This window comes from Chanodichthys erythropterus, chromosome 4 (assembly GCF_024489055.1).
Source record: "Chanodichthys erythropterus isolate Z2021 chromosome 4, ASM2448905v1, whole genome shotgun sequence".
NCBI lineage: Eukaryota > Metazoa > Chordata > Actinopteri > Cypriniformes > Xenocyprididae > Chanodichthys > Chanodichthys erythropterus.
In genome coordinates, this window is record NC_090224.1 from 38,633,234 (window position 1) to 38,648,414 (window position 15,181).

Sequence of the window (15,181 nt, forward strand, 5' to 3'; positions counted from 1 at the left end):
ACAATAAACACTACCGTTCAAAAGTTTGGGGTCAGTAATTTTTTTTTCCTTTCTTTTTTTTTTTGAAAGAAATTAATACTTTTATTCAGCACGGATGTGTTTAATTGATAAAAAGTGATAGTAAAGATTTATATTGTTAGAAAAGATTTATATTTTGAATAAATGCTGTTCTTTTTAACCTTTTATTCATCAGTGAATCCTGAAAAAAGTATCACAGGTTATAAAATAATATTATTATTTAATAATAATAATAATAATAATTATTATTATATATATATATATATATATATATATATATATATATATATATATATATATATATATATATATATATATATATATATATATATATATATATTTCACTGTGCAATTCTTTGAACTATGATTGTCACACAATGAAATTAACTACATGGGCAAATTCCTTAGAATGAGAGCTTTTTTGTGATATATGACTTGACTGTTTTGTGAAAAATATGAAAAATACAATTTCGTAGAAAATTTTCATCGCAATCGCTTTGCGAAAATTCGTAACTTGGACCAATGCATATGTAAGCTTAATTTTACTGCTTTATGTATCATAAAAACAAAAGTTATGTAAAGTTGTTAAGTTATGTATTCTCTGTAAAGTTTAGATTCTAAGCTTTCAAATGATACCAAATATGGGGTGATTCCATATAGAGAAGCCTTTCAAATGTATGTGTAAACATTATAAAGTGGTTTTCAAACCGTATACGGCTTAGTGGAGTAGAAGAGCATTAATAACACTACACAATAAAAATAAATTAATAAATAAAATAATAAGAATAATCTAGAAAAATCTAGAATAAAATATAACACGGAATACAAATGAAAAAGCAATAAAAAAATTTAGTTTTGTAATATCAATAGCAGTGTCTCCAGGCGTAAAGTGAGTGTGTTGGTAGTTCTCTTTCTCACAGCGGCCGGGTTTGAGCTCTCCTAGCAGGTATGGGAGTTTGTCCATATTTGGTTTCTGATGGAAGTCTTTGTGAAATGGGGATAGAAAGTGTTCTGTGCATATTTAGGGCAGGATGTCAGAAAGTGCAGCTCTGTTTCCACTTTCCTGTGCAGTGGGACACATCCGGTCTTCTCTGTCTCTGTCACTGAGTCTACATGCTCAGGACTTTTCTAAGTTTCTAAGTCTGTACTGAATGTGTTTTTGTCCACAACACTTCCCTTTGACTGAACTGTGCTGAAGATGTAAATTACCTTCTGTTTCAGGTCATGTAATCATGTGACTTCAGTAATTATGGGTAATCCTTCTTAGTTCTCTTCATTGTGTTCAGTCATAATAACAGCACATGCAGTTCTCCTGTCAGGGATCTGAAAGTAAAAGCACTTACTGAAGTACAAAAGATCTGTATTCTCTCTCCTTTTTACATGCAAATAAGAGGAAACTGTTTCACACTAATTTATCACACAAGTAACTATAAGTGAGACCGAGCCTCGTTGTGTTCAGCGAAAGCTTTTGTGTCAAAATGGCTGTAAAATCTCTAGCAGTGTGTATCTATATAGCTTCAGACCTGTTTGTTTGTTTTTATGAATCTATCCTCCAAACTAAAATACCACTATGATCATATTTTTGTAAAATTTGCTGGGTAACACAATAAAATAAGTGATGCAAAAACTTGAAAAAAGTAATTAATAGTTAATAATAAAATCCAGAGTATTGTATCTGATAGATTAAGATGAAGATCCGAATATACAGAAAGAAGAAACAACATTAAGACATTTGCAGAATGAAATGAGAGATAGAAGAGAAGAAGCAGAAGAGATGTGAGATAAAGAGAGCAAAGAAGAAGAAAAGAAGAAGCTAAACTATCAAAGACTCAGTCCATTTTATACCATAAGCATAGGAAAACTTACATCCCAATCAAAGTTATGTTTTGGTTGAATAAGAAAAGGTGAAATGGATTTATCCATTATGTTATAAACTGGTCAGATGTCAAAAATTGATGAAAATAGGTTGTTTTAACCCCCTTAAGGGAATTTTGCAGATTATTAAATTAACTAATTAAACATTTCTGTTTGCCAAAACAATGTTCGGCATTTTATTTCTAACATGTGCGTAGATTAAAAAAATTAAAAATTAAAAAACATCTCACAATCATCACATTTAATTTCATGTTTAATGTATGTTTTATGTTTAACTCCTGGTTTGATGCATAATGCAAAGAGTTTTGTACTTTACGTGACTTTATACGTGTTTCGCGACAAATTTATGAACTGTTTATTGATTTATCGATTTGTGTTTTCGACTGCACTGCATAAAATGCTGTTCTTACTTTGAGTTTTTGTCTTGTTTCTAGTCAAAATATCTTAAAGTTCTTAAATCAAGAAGCATTTTCTTGACAAGTAAAAATTATTTTCTTGTTTTCAGAAAAAAAAAGTCAACATTTAGTGAGTTTTTCCTTAAAACAAGCAAAATAATCTTATATCAAATCAAAAATAAGCCATATAATCTTGTTTTCAGTTTGGATTAAGATTATTTTGCTTGTTTTAAGGAAAAAATAAAATAATTTTGACCTTTTTTTAAAAACATTTTTTACTTGTCAAGAAAATGCTTCTTGATCTAAGAACTTTAAGATATTTGGACTGGAAACAAGACAAAAACTCAATGTAAGAACAGCATTTTTGCAGTGTGAGGAGGCTCAACAGACACCGGAACCATCGCTGTGTGACTCCGTGTTCATACCGGAATGTTTTCAGCGGCGCTCGAGTTTCCGGTCTGTCTGCACTGGCGCTGGTTTCGCTGTTGTTTTCATCAGAGCGTGAATTCAGTAAAGAAACACACTTCAAAAACACACACAATTCAGACATGGACATGTGAGTTTGTGAAGTTCTGTCCTGACTGGATCCTCACATCATGGCGGTCCCGATGGAGAGTCAGCTGCAGAGCATCTTTGAGGATGTAGTGGTGGGTTATTTTTACAGCATGATTATTTCATTCATAACAATTTTCCATATACGAGATTATTTTACAGAAACGAATAAATAAGTAAAACTCAAATGTTTTGTTTACATCAGAAAACTGAGGTGATAGAAGAGGCGTTTGCTGGGTGAGTAAATAAGACTGATGATACACACACCTGTGTCCAGTGAAGGGTCAGTCAGTCATTTGTGTGTGTTTGTGTGTGTGTGCAGCATGTTTATGGACAGTGCGGAGGATGAGAGGAACAAACTCGTCAGTTGTTTAGGAGCGTTCAGACAGTACTGGAGCACACTGCCTCAGGTCAGATCACACTCATCTGCTCTCAGCCAATCAGTGCACAGCATTATTGATTTCAAAATAACTTCCCCTCCCTCTTGCAGCGACATCTCTGCTCTGATGACGCGTTTATTTTCGTGAAATTATAACTATAACTATACACCACACCGTAAATCAGAGTGAAATGGCTTTGCAAACAAGAACAAATGTAGGGCGGGGCTTGATTTGGTCTGTGGGGAATTGATTGGATGGTTGTGGTTTGCTATTGGTGGATCTCATGTGAGTGACAGGTTGTCCCGCCCTCGTCATCAGAGAAGAGAAGAGATGCTGCAAGAGGAAGATATTCTGAATCAAGATTACAAGACACATGAATTAATAACAATACATTTATAATAAACACTGCAATATTACATAAAAACAAGAATTTTGATATCATTGTGACTTTTTACATAGAGTTATGATGTTAATAACTCTGGGAATGTGTCCATTGTATATTTTTTTCCTGAAAGTAATTTTGATGTGTTTTGTAAGCAGTAGATACAGTGCACAGCATAAATGAGTACAGCCCTCTGAAACTTCTGAAAGTCAGCAGTTACTCAATTACTTAGAAGACATGTTCAGGTTCTTTAGAGATATAATGTTCCTGCTTAATTAATTACCAAAGAAGCATGTCAAAATTATTCAGGAAGATAAGATTTTCTTATCATGATGATAAAATGTTGTGTAGCAAAAATGAGTACACCCTCCTAAAAGTTACTAAATAAAATGAAATAAAATATTTCTGGTGTAAGTTTAAGGCAATGTTTGATTAACAGGTAAAACATTTAAAGAGAAGTAATATCTTGACAATTAAAAGTGTCATATAGCCCACTGAATCATTCTCAGACTTAATGCTGACAACAGTGGACTTGGGAGAGAATCATCAGGAGACTTATTTCTTAGCACAAAAGAGGACAAGAGGATTACCAAATCATTGTTTTAAGTGTGAAAATATAGCAAAAGTAACACAGAAATTCAAAAACAGTGGATGTGTGACAAGGCTCCTGAAATAATCAGGCCTTAATTTTAAGCTTTCATTTAGGGATGAGGGATTTTTTTGCTAGACAAAGAGCAGGAGAAATACTCAGAGCCAGAAAAAGCCATGAAAAGTGTGACTGTTGATCTCACAGAGTAAGATGCAGTCTGTTCTCACTGGAACTACCTACTGTAGCTAAAGCACAATAAAGTCAGTTAGCCATTCACAAAGCCCATATTTACAAAATATATCAATACTCTGGTCTCATGAGACCAAATCAATCATTTTGGATCTAACAGCATCCAAAATGTCCAGGTGTTGCTAGAGGAGGAGTACAGTGAGAAGTGCCTGGTTCCCACAGTAAAGTTCAGAGGTAGTAAAGCTCTTATATAGGGATGAATGAGTGCTGAAGGTGTGAGGACTTTATCAATGCTGTCATGAATTACCACTGTGTAATTTAATACACAAACTTGAAACAGAAGATGTTACCCTTTCCTCATTCCCTGCATTGTTGGGCATTATTTCAACATGACAATGAGGATATGCATTCTCCCAAGCTGACAAACCTTCTGTGCACATGTATTGCACTCAATCTTAACACACTTGAGCTCCTGTGAGGCATTCTGTAGAGACGAGTTGAGCAACACTCCCTATTAAAGATCAGGGCAATTAAACAGGACAGATTTGTCATGAACATGTACATTTCGTGCCATAAGGGTCAGAGCAGAATATTCAAAATTATGGAGGGCATACTAAGTGCTAATATTATACATTTGTTGAATTAAATCTAGGGTGTACTCATTTCTGCAATGCTTAATTTAAACAAAATTGGCTAATTTACTTATTTTAATGGCTATTAATGACATATATTTCTTAGTCTTTGTTTAATACATTTCAGTTTTGCCATCTTTCCATGAATTGTTTCAGTGATCATAAAGAAAATACATCTTTTGTATTTGTTCAGAAGGGGTGTACTCATTTATGCTGTGCACTGTTTAATGTGATGTGTGTGTGATGTCACTGCAGGAGTCACATGATCAGTGCGTGCAGTGGATCGTCCGCTTCATTCATGGTCAGCACAGCCCCAAACGCATCGCCTTCCTCTACGACTGTCTGGCCATGGCGGTGGAGACCAGCCTGCTGCCTCCCAGGTCAGAATCACAATCCGCTTTATTCGCAAGTGTGCGCAAACGCAGGGAATTCTGGGTACATATATATATCCATCTAGACTTATGTACATATGTGTGCATTATTTACTGTATATACAACTATATAAATAGACATATGTTTTTACATTGTAAGTATCTATTTTGCGAGATGCAATGGAGTGCTGTGTGTGTGTGTGTGTGTGTGTGTGTGTGTGTGTGTGTGTGTGTGTGTGTGTGTGTGTGTGTGTGTGTGTGTGTGTGTGAGTGAGTTAACACAAAGTATTTAGTATTAAATTGTTTATTCAGTAGTTACAAACCAGAACTCAACCCAAACCTGAAGTCTCACTCACAGGCTTGGGTCCCATTGCTCATGTTTTGGGTCATGTGAGTTAGCGCTGTGACTGTGTTCCTGCAGGATGGTGTGTCAGGCTCTGATTGGCTCGGACAGTCTGGAGTGGGAGAGGACTCAACTCTGGGCTTTGACCTTCAAACTCATCCGCAAAATCATCGGAGGAGTCGACTACAAGGTGAAAAGATAAACTGAAACCTGTAATGTTTGTATTGTGTCATTGCTTTTTGTGTAGCGCTTTTCACAATACACTTTGTCATAATGTTAATATTTAAAACACTTTAAAGTGCTCATATTTTGCTTTGAATACACAATATGACCTAAATGTAGTGTGTAATAAGCTGTTTGTGAATGTAAAAGTTCTGCAAAGTTTCAAAGATCAAAAATAGTTATTGTTTACTAAAAGAAAGAAGTGATTCTGAACTGAAATGAGCCGTCAGTAATTTCAGTCTCACTTCCTGCTGCATCTATGTAGGTTTGTAAGTAATTTGCATAATGCCAGCCTCTGGTCTTGATTGGCTGAACAGCATCTCTTTGCCCCGCCTTCAATCACTGTAGTTGTCTGGAAGAGTTTGGTTCGTGTTGTTCGTGTCGTGAAGACGCTGTTTTCTGCTGCCAGATTAAATTTAATTAAATTCACATTTATTTGTATAGCGCTTTTCACAATACATATCATTTCAAAGCAGCTTTACAGAGAATGCAAGTCAACATTACAATTGAGAGAATGCAGTTAGCTAATGATGTAATAATTTATGCAATTAATTTACAATCATTGTTAGCATTTTAATTGAAGGTAGAAACAATGAGCTCCTGGAAAAATGAATTACATATTAACAATAATTCGGATATATAAAAATTTGTTGATCCAGATGCAAAGCAAATCCACTTTGATGAGATTGATACTGTAAAACAGACGCCATCGTTAATGTTCGTATCACTGTGAATCAAGAGCTGAGATTCAGATATGATAATGAGCGTTTGGTTTCTGACCAATCACAGCAGACTGGGCCATCTGACCAATCAGAGCAGAGCAGATCTCAGAAAGGCGGGGTTTAGAGAGACCAAATCATTGATCGAAGCATTTCAGACACTGAGAGAAAAGAGCTGATGCTGCAGTGGATATTATGAGAAAATTAAAGTGTTTTTTTGCTTTGGGTGAATGTGAACCTGTTGTAGGAGACGACAAAACAACATTAGGAACCTTTAAAATAGCATAATAGGGGCACATTAATGTCTTATTGTCCACATTTAGAGCGAATAGTTAATACATGATGACGTTATAAACAGTCCAGTAGATATTTGCTATAAAATATTGCTTTATGTACTGTATGTATGCAGATAAAGCTGGATATATTTATAAGTGAATATAGTTCAAATGAAATCTGAAAGGTTTTGGTGTAGCGACAAACCTAATAATTGGTGATGTGTATCAATGATGCGTATAAATGACGGGGTCATTATAGCTGTTAGCTGCAGATTTTTGTAAAGAAAATATTTTGTTTTGAATCACTCACAGGATCAGACTGTTTCATTTCAGCCATGTGTTATGTAGCAGTTCCTAAGACAGCTGTATTTACTCACCACTCAGATTTGGTGCTGCATATCATCCCTTACGTAATATGATATATTAATATAGTTATTACATAACAAGAGGAAATGCTCTGTATCTGTGTGTCTCTATATGCTCAAATGCAGGGGTTTCTATCTTATAGATCCACGGGCCCCCAAATATGATCATCCACCCTAAAATTTAAAAGACAGCTATAAATTTTCATATACAAGACCCAATTTATACAATTTTATATTATTAACATATATAAAATATTATTTGTAAAATATTTAGTTTTTGTACGTTGCATTTAAGGTTTTTTCTACTTGCTATAGGGCGATTAATTTTTGTTTTATTTTAATATTTATCATTATAAATGAATTTATTTATTTAAACCAATGTTATTTTATTATTTTAAGCAAATGTTTAATGTATTTTAATATTTTCCTGCTCATCTCTCTCTCTCTGTGTGTGTTTTTTCAGGGCGTCAGGGATCTACTGAAGGCCGTGTTGGACAAGATTCAGACCGTCCCGAACTTCGTGAGCTCGGCTGTGGTTCAGCAGCTGCTGGCGGCACGAGAGGTACGTTTGAATCCTCAGATCACGGCGCTTCTAGTGTTTCCTGGTACTGATTAATTGTCCTGTGTGAAGGTGGTGGAGTACATACTGGACCGCAACGCTTGTCTGCTGCCCGCGTACTTCGCTGTGACCGAGATCAGGAAGCTGTATCCAGAGGGGGCGCTCTCACACTGGGTAACACACTCCAGCAGACTCTTGGGGCCAGATTTACTGAACAGTGATCACAATCCCATTAAAGCCCGATGTTCTGCAGATGATCTACTGATGACCTATTATTAATATAATAAAGCAAAAAATGATGGTAAAAAAGTGATACTTTGAAATACCAAACTAAAACTGCCAGTAGGTGGCAGCAAATCACTGTCTTAATGAGTGAATCATGAAGCAAGTAGTAGTATTTATGAATGAGTCATTGAATCATTGACTCTACCATTTGTTTAAATCCACAACTCTCAATGGAATTATTTAGTTGCAACTAAAGCAAACAATATTGACAATACTTTGTTTTAAATTAATGTGATTTGATTGGATGTCATTTATTTGCCTTTTACGGCACTTTATTTTCATGTTTTTTTTTAATGCTAGGAGCAGCATTTTGCCTGTTAGCAATACATGCTCGGTTTTAATGTTATTATAAGGTGTGGTAGAATTAAATCATTTTGTTGACCTGCTCTGTCTCCTCATGCACCCCAGTTTGGATTTGTACTTAGTAAACCCTGACTGTCATTTTAAAGAGTGTTTACACTGATGCTGTTAGTGAATCTGGCCCTCGATGCAGACGATCATGGACGTGTTGGTTTGTTATCAGTTGTTCTTCACTAAATTAATCCAGTAGTTTGTGCTTGTTTTCAGCTGTTGGGCAGCCTGATATCTGACTTTGTTGATAGTTTCAGACCAACCGCCCGCATTAACTCCATCTGTGGTAAGATGCATTCACTCGTCCTCATCTCACAGTGCTGTGGTATACTGTGGTTCATATCCCATAAGCCCCTGCAGCAGTTACGTATTTGAATAGAGTGTGTGTGTGTGTGTGTGTTTCAGGTCGCTGCAGTCTTCTGCCAGTGGTTAATAATTCTGGAGCCATTTGTAACTCGTGGAAGCTGGACCCGAGCACTCTGCGCTTCCCCCTGAGGGGAATGCTTCCCTATGATAAGGTACTGCTGAGGAACTCACTGCTGCATGTGTGGATGACAGATCAGCACACACTGTCTTCATGAAATGAGACATAAAAATGTGTCCGAACGGACAGTTGAATCCATCGCAGAAATCCAAAGTCTGACTGTGATTGATTGATCAGTGCACATGATTCATAAAGAAGAGGATGTTTTCATTAGGGCTGCTTGGTATTGGAAAAAACTGATTTTGCTATATTTTGTTTTTCTGCAATATATATATATAGTGCTTAACAAATTTATTAGACCACCTGCCATAACAAAGAGGAATCTGTCAAACTTTTTTGAAACTAAAAATGTTATTGTCATTTATTAGGCAAATAACAAACTTAAACGATTAGTCTTTATTCACACATAATAACAAAAAATACTTCTCGGCCTCCTTTGGCTTTGATAACAGCTTGCATTCTTGCTGGCATTGGAAAAAAAATGTTTTGTACTTTCCCATGGTCTCTGTTCTTATTGACTTCCAAATAGTTTCTAGTTGTTCCCAGAGACTTACTTTTAATGAAACTTTTGTGAGATCTATCTTTGAATCCATTAAATCCCAACAATAATTAATAATTTAGCATTAGAAACACTACTGTGACTAAAGAGCTTACACATACTGGTGTGGATTAACCATAACTAAAACATGAAAAATGATTCTGGGAATCACCAATACTGTTAGTTTAGGGCAGCTGTGACACAAACCTTACATTGGGTTGTGGGATAATAAATTTGTTAAGCACTGTTTATTGCAATCTGAAATTTCAGATCTGAGCCAGAAAGAGACGTTGTCATGTATAGGTATGAAACAGCTTTTCAACCACACAGAATCATTATTTCTGTCTTACAATAATTTGTAATAGCACAGGAGTATTGGGATAGAAGTTTATAGCTCAGATATAAACACTGATGTCTACGGTAGTGGTATCAAAAAAGAGTAAATCCCCTTATAAATAAAGATTGTATCAATTACATCTTTACACCAGTAGGTGGAGACAAGTGACCGTTAAAAAATGTGTTTGTCATTGAATCATTCATTTAAGAGTTTTGTTCAAAAACACTGATTCATCCAGAAATGAAACAAGTGAAGTTTTTGAGTGAGTCATTGAATCATTCATTCAAGATATTCATTCAGAAACACTGATTCATCCAGAAATGAAACAAGTGAAGTCTTTGAGTCATTGAATCATTCATTCAACAGATTGGTTCAAAAACACTGATTAATCCAGTAATGAAACAAGTGAAGTTTTGTGTCATTGAATCATTCATTCAACAGATTGGTTCAAAACACTGATTCATCCAGTAATGAGACAAGTGAAGTCTTTATGACTGAGTCATTGAATCATTCATTCAAGATTATCATTCAAAAACACTGATTCATCCAGAAATGAAACAAGTGAAGTCTCTGAGTTAGTCATTGAATCATTCGTTCAACAGATTGGTTCAAAAACACTGATTCATCCAGTAATGAGACAAGTGAAGTCTTTATGACTGAGTCATTGAATCATTCGTTCAAGATATTCATTCAAAAACACTGATTCATCCAGTAATGAAACAAGTGAAGTCTTTGAGTGAGTCACTGAATCATTCATTCAAGAGATTCATTAAAAACACCGATTCATCCAGAAATGAAACAACCAAGAGGTGTGTTCAGCTTGAATCGGCACTGTGCACTGCAGACCAATCAGTGCATGACATCAAAGTACCACGGGAATGATTTTATATATATATATGACTGTATATATCCTAATTGTTTAGATTTTTAGAATGCACATTATAGTACATATAATCATTTATAATGAAAAAAAAATTGGTTTAAGGTCAAAATGTGAAGTTGATTTGTGCAGGTCTGTATATGGGAGGGTAAATATAATGTCACAGTCCGTCCTGTGAATGTGTGTCTCCTGCAGGACCTGTTCGAGCCGCAGACGGGTCTGCTGAGGTATGTGCTGGAGCAGCCGTACTCCAGAGACATGGTGTGCAACATGCTGGGCCTCAACAAACAGGTACCGCTCGCTCTCTCTCTCTCTGCTTTCCTCTGTCTCTCTCAGTGCGCTCTCTCCCTCCTCTGCCTCGCATGTCCATCCCCTTCTCTGTGATGAGAGGCTGACGCGGAGGCGTGGAGAGAACAGCTGCTTGTAGTTTGAGTAGTCCCACACTCCCTCCCACAGGAAGTGAATGACAGTGGACTGCACTGCCAGCCTCCACCATACTCCCTGCCAAACTAGCGCCTTTATGAGCTGCCAGATCTCTCTCTCTTGCTCGCTCTCTCGCTCTCTTTGCCTGCGGTCTGGTAGGGAGTATCGCCCCACCTGTCCCTCTCGTACCTGTCTCTGGGGGTGTGGTTTGGCTTGACTGACAGGGTTACTTGGAGCTGGCCTCCTAGTCACTGTATTTGTGTTTTCTTTTTTTTCTTCCTTTATTTTTGTTCTGTCCTGTCTTGCCCCGCCCATCCTCCTCCTCCTCCTCCTCCAATGCTCTAGACCTTGAACATTGCTCAGGTATGTTCACAATCTTACTGTTGTATTGTGACTAACCAGACTCTGGAAGCTTCCTCATAGCCAAAGCCAACGATTCCATCTAATTACGATTGACACTGATGAAGAACAACCTCAAGTGAAACAAGACGATAAACATAGGGCTTGAAATTACTGACTGCCACGAGCAATTATTAGAGCATTCGAAAGCCTGACCGAGAAATTCATCAGCTTTTCCTCAACAATCTTCTGCACTTTCAGCCAAACTGCTTTCCCTTTTTCCCAAAATTAAAGCTTTTATTTAAAAACAAACAATGATGCAACCAGATTGTTCTCTATGATTTTTCTTGACAAAGACATTTTAGAAAAGTCTTTTTAGCTGTTGTAGTTTGTGGGTCATTCACAGGAAACGGCACCATTGAAGCTAAAATATTCCAGTGTTTTTGTTATTATTATTTAGAAATGTTAATGCTGAGCTTTCTTAGAAATCATATTTTTTTAACCTCAGGAGCAAAGTAATATTCAGACTATTTGTTATTAAGTATGCTGTTTTTTTCCAGTAGTTTGTGAAACGGTACATGTATTTGTACTGAAAATGATCGGTAAAGGTCTTTCGGTTTGGAGTGCAGGTGTCCTGAACGAATACAGTGTTATTTTAACTAGAGGTCGACTGATAGTGGATTTTTACCGAAGGCTCGACCCCGTGGGCTGATAACCAATTAAACATATGCATGATTTATAAATCGAGGGAATGAAATAGTACATCGCATGCAAGATTTAGCAAATCAGGGGAACAAAATAGTAAATCGTGTGCAAGATTTAGTAAATCGAGGGAACAAAATAGTAAATCGTGTGCAAGATTTAGTAAATCGAGGGAACGAAATAGTAAATCGCGTGCAAGATTTAGCAAATCAAGGGAACGAAATAGTAAATTGCGTGCAAGATTTAGTAAATCGAGGGAACGAAATAGTAAATCGCGTGCAAGATTTAGCAAATCAAGGGAACGAAATAGTAAATCGTGTGCAAGATTTAGCAAATCGAGGGAACAAAATAGTAAATCGTGTGCAAGATTTAGTAAATCGAGGGAACGAAATAGTAAATCACGTGCAAGATTTAGCAAATCAAGGGAACGAAATAGTAAATCGCGTGCAAGATTTAGTAAATCGAGGGAACAAAATAGTAAATCGCGTGCAAGATTTAGCAAATCAAGGGAACGAAATAGTAAATCGCGTGCAAGATTTAGCAAATCAAGGGAACGAAATAGTAAATCGCGTGCAAGATTTAGTAAATCGAGGGAACGAAATAGTAAATCGCGTGCAAGATTTAGCAAATCAAGGGAACAAAATAGTAAATCGTGTGCAAGATTTAGCAAATCGAGGGAACAAAATAGTAAATCGTGTGCAAGATTTAGTAAATCGAGGGAACGAAATAGTAAATCACGTGCAAGATTTAGCAAATCAAGGGAACGAAATAGTAAATCGCGTGCAAGATTTAGTAAATCGAGGGAACAAAATAGTAAATCGCGTGCCAGATTTAACAAATCGAGGGAACGAAATAGTAAATCGCGTGCAAGATTTAGTAAATCGAGGGAACGAAATAGTAAATCGCGTGCAAGATTTAGCAAATCAAGGGAACGAAATAGTAAATTTCGTGCAAGATTTAGTAAATTGAGGGAACAAAATACTAAATTTCGTGCAAGATTTAGCAAATCGAGGGAACGAAATAGTGAATTTCGTGCAAGATGTAGTAAATCGAGAGAACGAAATAGTAAATCACATGCAAGATTTAGCAAATCAAGGGAACGAAATAGTAAATCGCGTGCACTATGTAGCAAAATGAAGTAGAGAAATAGTAAATTGTGCACAAGATTTAGCAAATTGAGGGAACGAAATAGTAAATTTTGTGCAAGATTTAGCAAATCGAGGGAACGAAATAGTAATAGCAATAATAGCAAATCGAGGGAATAAAATAGTAAATTTTGCAAGATTTAGCAAATCGAGGGAATGAAATAGTACATCGCATGCAAGATTTAGCAAATCGAGGGAATGAAATAGTAAATTTTGTGCTAGATTTAGCAAATCGAGGGAACAAAATAGTAAATCACATGCAAGATTTAGCAAATCAAGGGAGCGAAATAGTAAATCATGTGCACGATGTGCACTAGTTCGTAATAGCAATAATAGCAAATCGAGGGAATAAAATAGTAAATCGCATGCAAGATTTAGCAAATCGAGGGAACGAAATAGTAAATCGCATGCAAGATTTAGCAAATCGAGGGAACGAAATAGTAAATCGCATGCAAGATTTAGCAAATCGAGGGAACGAAATAGTAAATTTTGTGCAAAATTTAGCAAATCGAGGGAACGAAATAGTAAATCGCGTGCAAGATTTAGCAAATCGAGGGAACAAAATAGTAAATTTTGTGCAAGATTAAGCAAATCGAGGGAACGAAATAGTAAATCGCATGCAATAATAGCAAATCGAGGGAACGAAATAGTAAATTTTGTGCAAGATTTAGCAAATCGAGGGAACGAAATAGTAAATCGCGTGCAAGATTTAGCAAATCGAGGGAAACAAAATAGTAAATCGCGTGCAAGATTTAGCAAATCGAGGGAACGAAATAGTAAATCGCGTGCAAGATTTAGCAAATCGAGGACACAAAATAGTAAAAAATAGCAAAACTGTAAAATATTAAAACATAAAGTCATGACAATGTGCTTCTACACACACCCTCGACACCTGCCTAAAATATTTAAAGTATCCATGCATAGCAAAGAGTGTCACCTCCTGCTTTTTTCATTTAATAGTTCTATAGCTGTAGGTACAAAAAGTATTTCTATATCGTCTAGTTCTTCAAAACCAAGGTACATCATGTTTTGTGTACCGTTACACTCATACCCTAAACCAGTGAGCATTGCTATCACCACTAACCCATACCCAGCATGGTAATATTAATATGATGTTATTAATCATTTATGAGTTGTGTGAGGTTCTGAAAGTGTCTTATAATAAATCTCACATTAAAATGAATAAATATTTAATTAGCCCATACATAATTAATAACCCATTCAAAATGTCTTGGGGTTGAAGATCAGTGTAAACATTCCTAATAACCGCTTAACTAGTAAATGCCACATTTATTTTAAACCTTTGAGCAAATATTTAATGAAATACTGATGATGACAGAAATTCACTGCGCTCAAAACATTTTATGATGTCACCACCTTAAATATAATGTCTTAAAATAAAATCATCTTTTGAAGAGAAAAATACACTATCATCTACATAGTAAAATAATATCTTAATTTTTAAAAGAAAATATAGGTTGAAAATTTTTTCTTTTGCCAATTTTTTTTGTCTATGCCCCCTTGTAATGAGTCATATTCAAATGAAAAAAAAATCATTTAATGCTTTTCTTTTACATTCCACACTAAACAAGTGTTTAATTTCTTAATAATAGTGTGATGATGATGTTAATTATATTAGTAGTAAGTCATGGTGCCTTTTCCTGAGACTGACCCTTAATCTGAGAGATGAGAAATTATAAGCGTTAAAGAGTCTGTTCACCCAAAAATCATCATTTACTCGCCCTCATGTCATTCAAACCTCTATGGCTTTCTTCTGTGGAACTAAAAAGAAGATACTTGGAAGAACGTTGGGAACCAAACAGTTTTGGTG

The 15,181-nt window shown here is 35.8% G+C and overlaps 1 protein-coding gene across 2 annotated transcripts in view; it reads left to right on the plus strand.

Moving 5' to 3' along the window:
• The first annotated feature begins 2,733 nt into the window (after window positions 1-2,733).
• Window positions 2,734-15,181, plus strand: part of med23 (mediator complex subunit 23) — a 52,578-nt gene continuing 40,130 nt past the window's right edge. Inside the window, exons 1-11 of one of the 2 annotated variants that reach the window (XM_067384931.1) lie at window positions 2,734-2,935; window positions 3,046-3,077; window positions 3,163-3,250; window positions 5,268-5,392; window positions 5,805-5,916; window positions 7,771-7,869; window positions 7,939-8,040; window positions 8,719-8,788; window positions 8,908-9,020; window positions 10,937-11,032; window positions 11,510-11,527. In XM_067384931.1, coding sequence (XP_067241032.1) covers window positions 2,885-2,935; window positions 3,046-3,077; window positions 3,163-3,250; window positions 5,268-5,392; window positions 5,805-5,916; window positions 7,771-7,869; window positions 7,939-8,040; window positions 8,719-8,788; window positions 8,908-9,020; window positions 10,937-11,032; window positions 11,510-11,527 — 906 coding nt within the window. In that variant the 5' untranslated portion in view covers window positions 2,734-2,884. The remainder of the gene's footprint in view (window positions 2,936-3,045; window positions 3,078-3,162; window positions 3,251-5,267; window positions 5,393-5,804; window positions 5,917-7,770; window positions 7,870-7,938; window positions 8,041-8,718; window positions 8,789-8,907; window positions 9,021-10,936; window positions 11,033-11,509; window positions 11,528-15,181) is intronic. The other variant, XM_067384932.1, reaches the window with a different exon arrangement.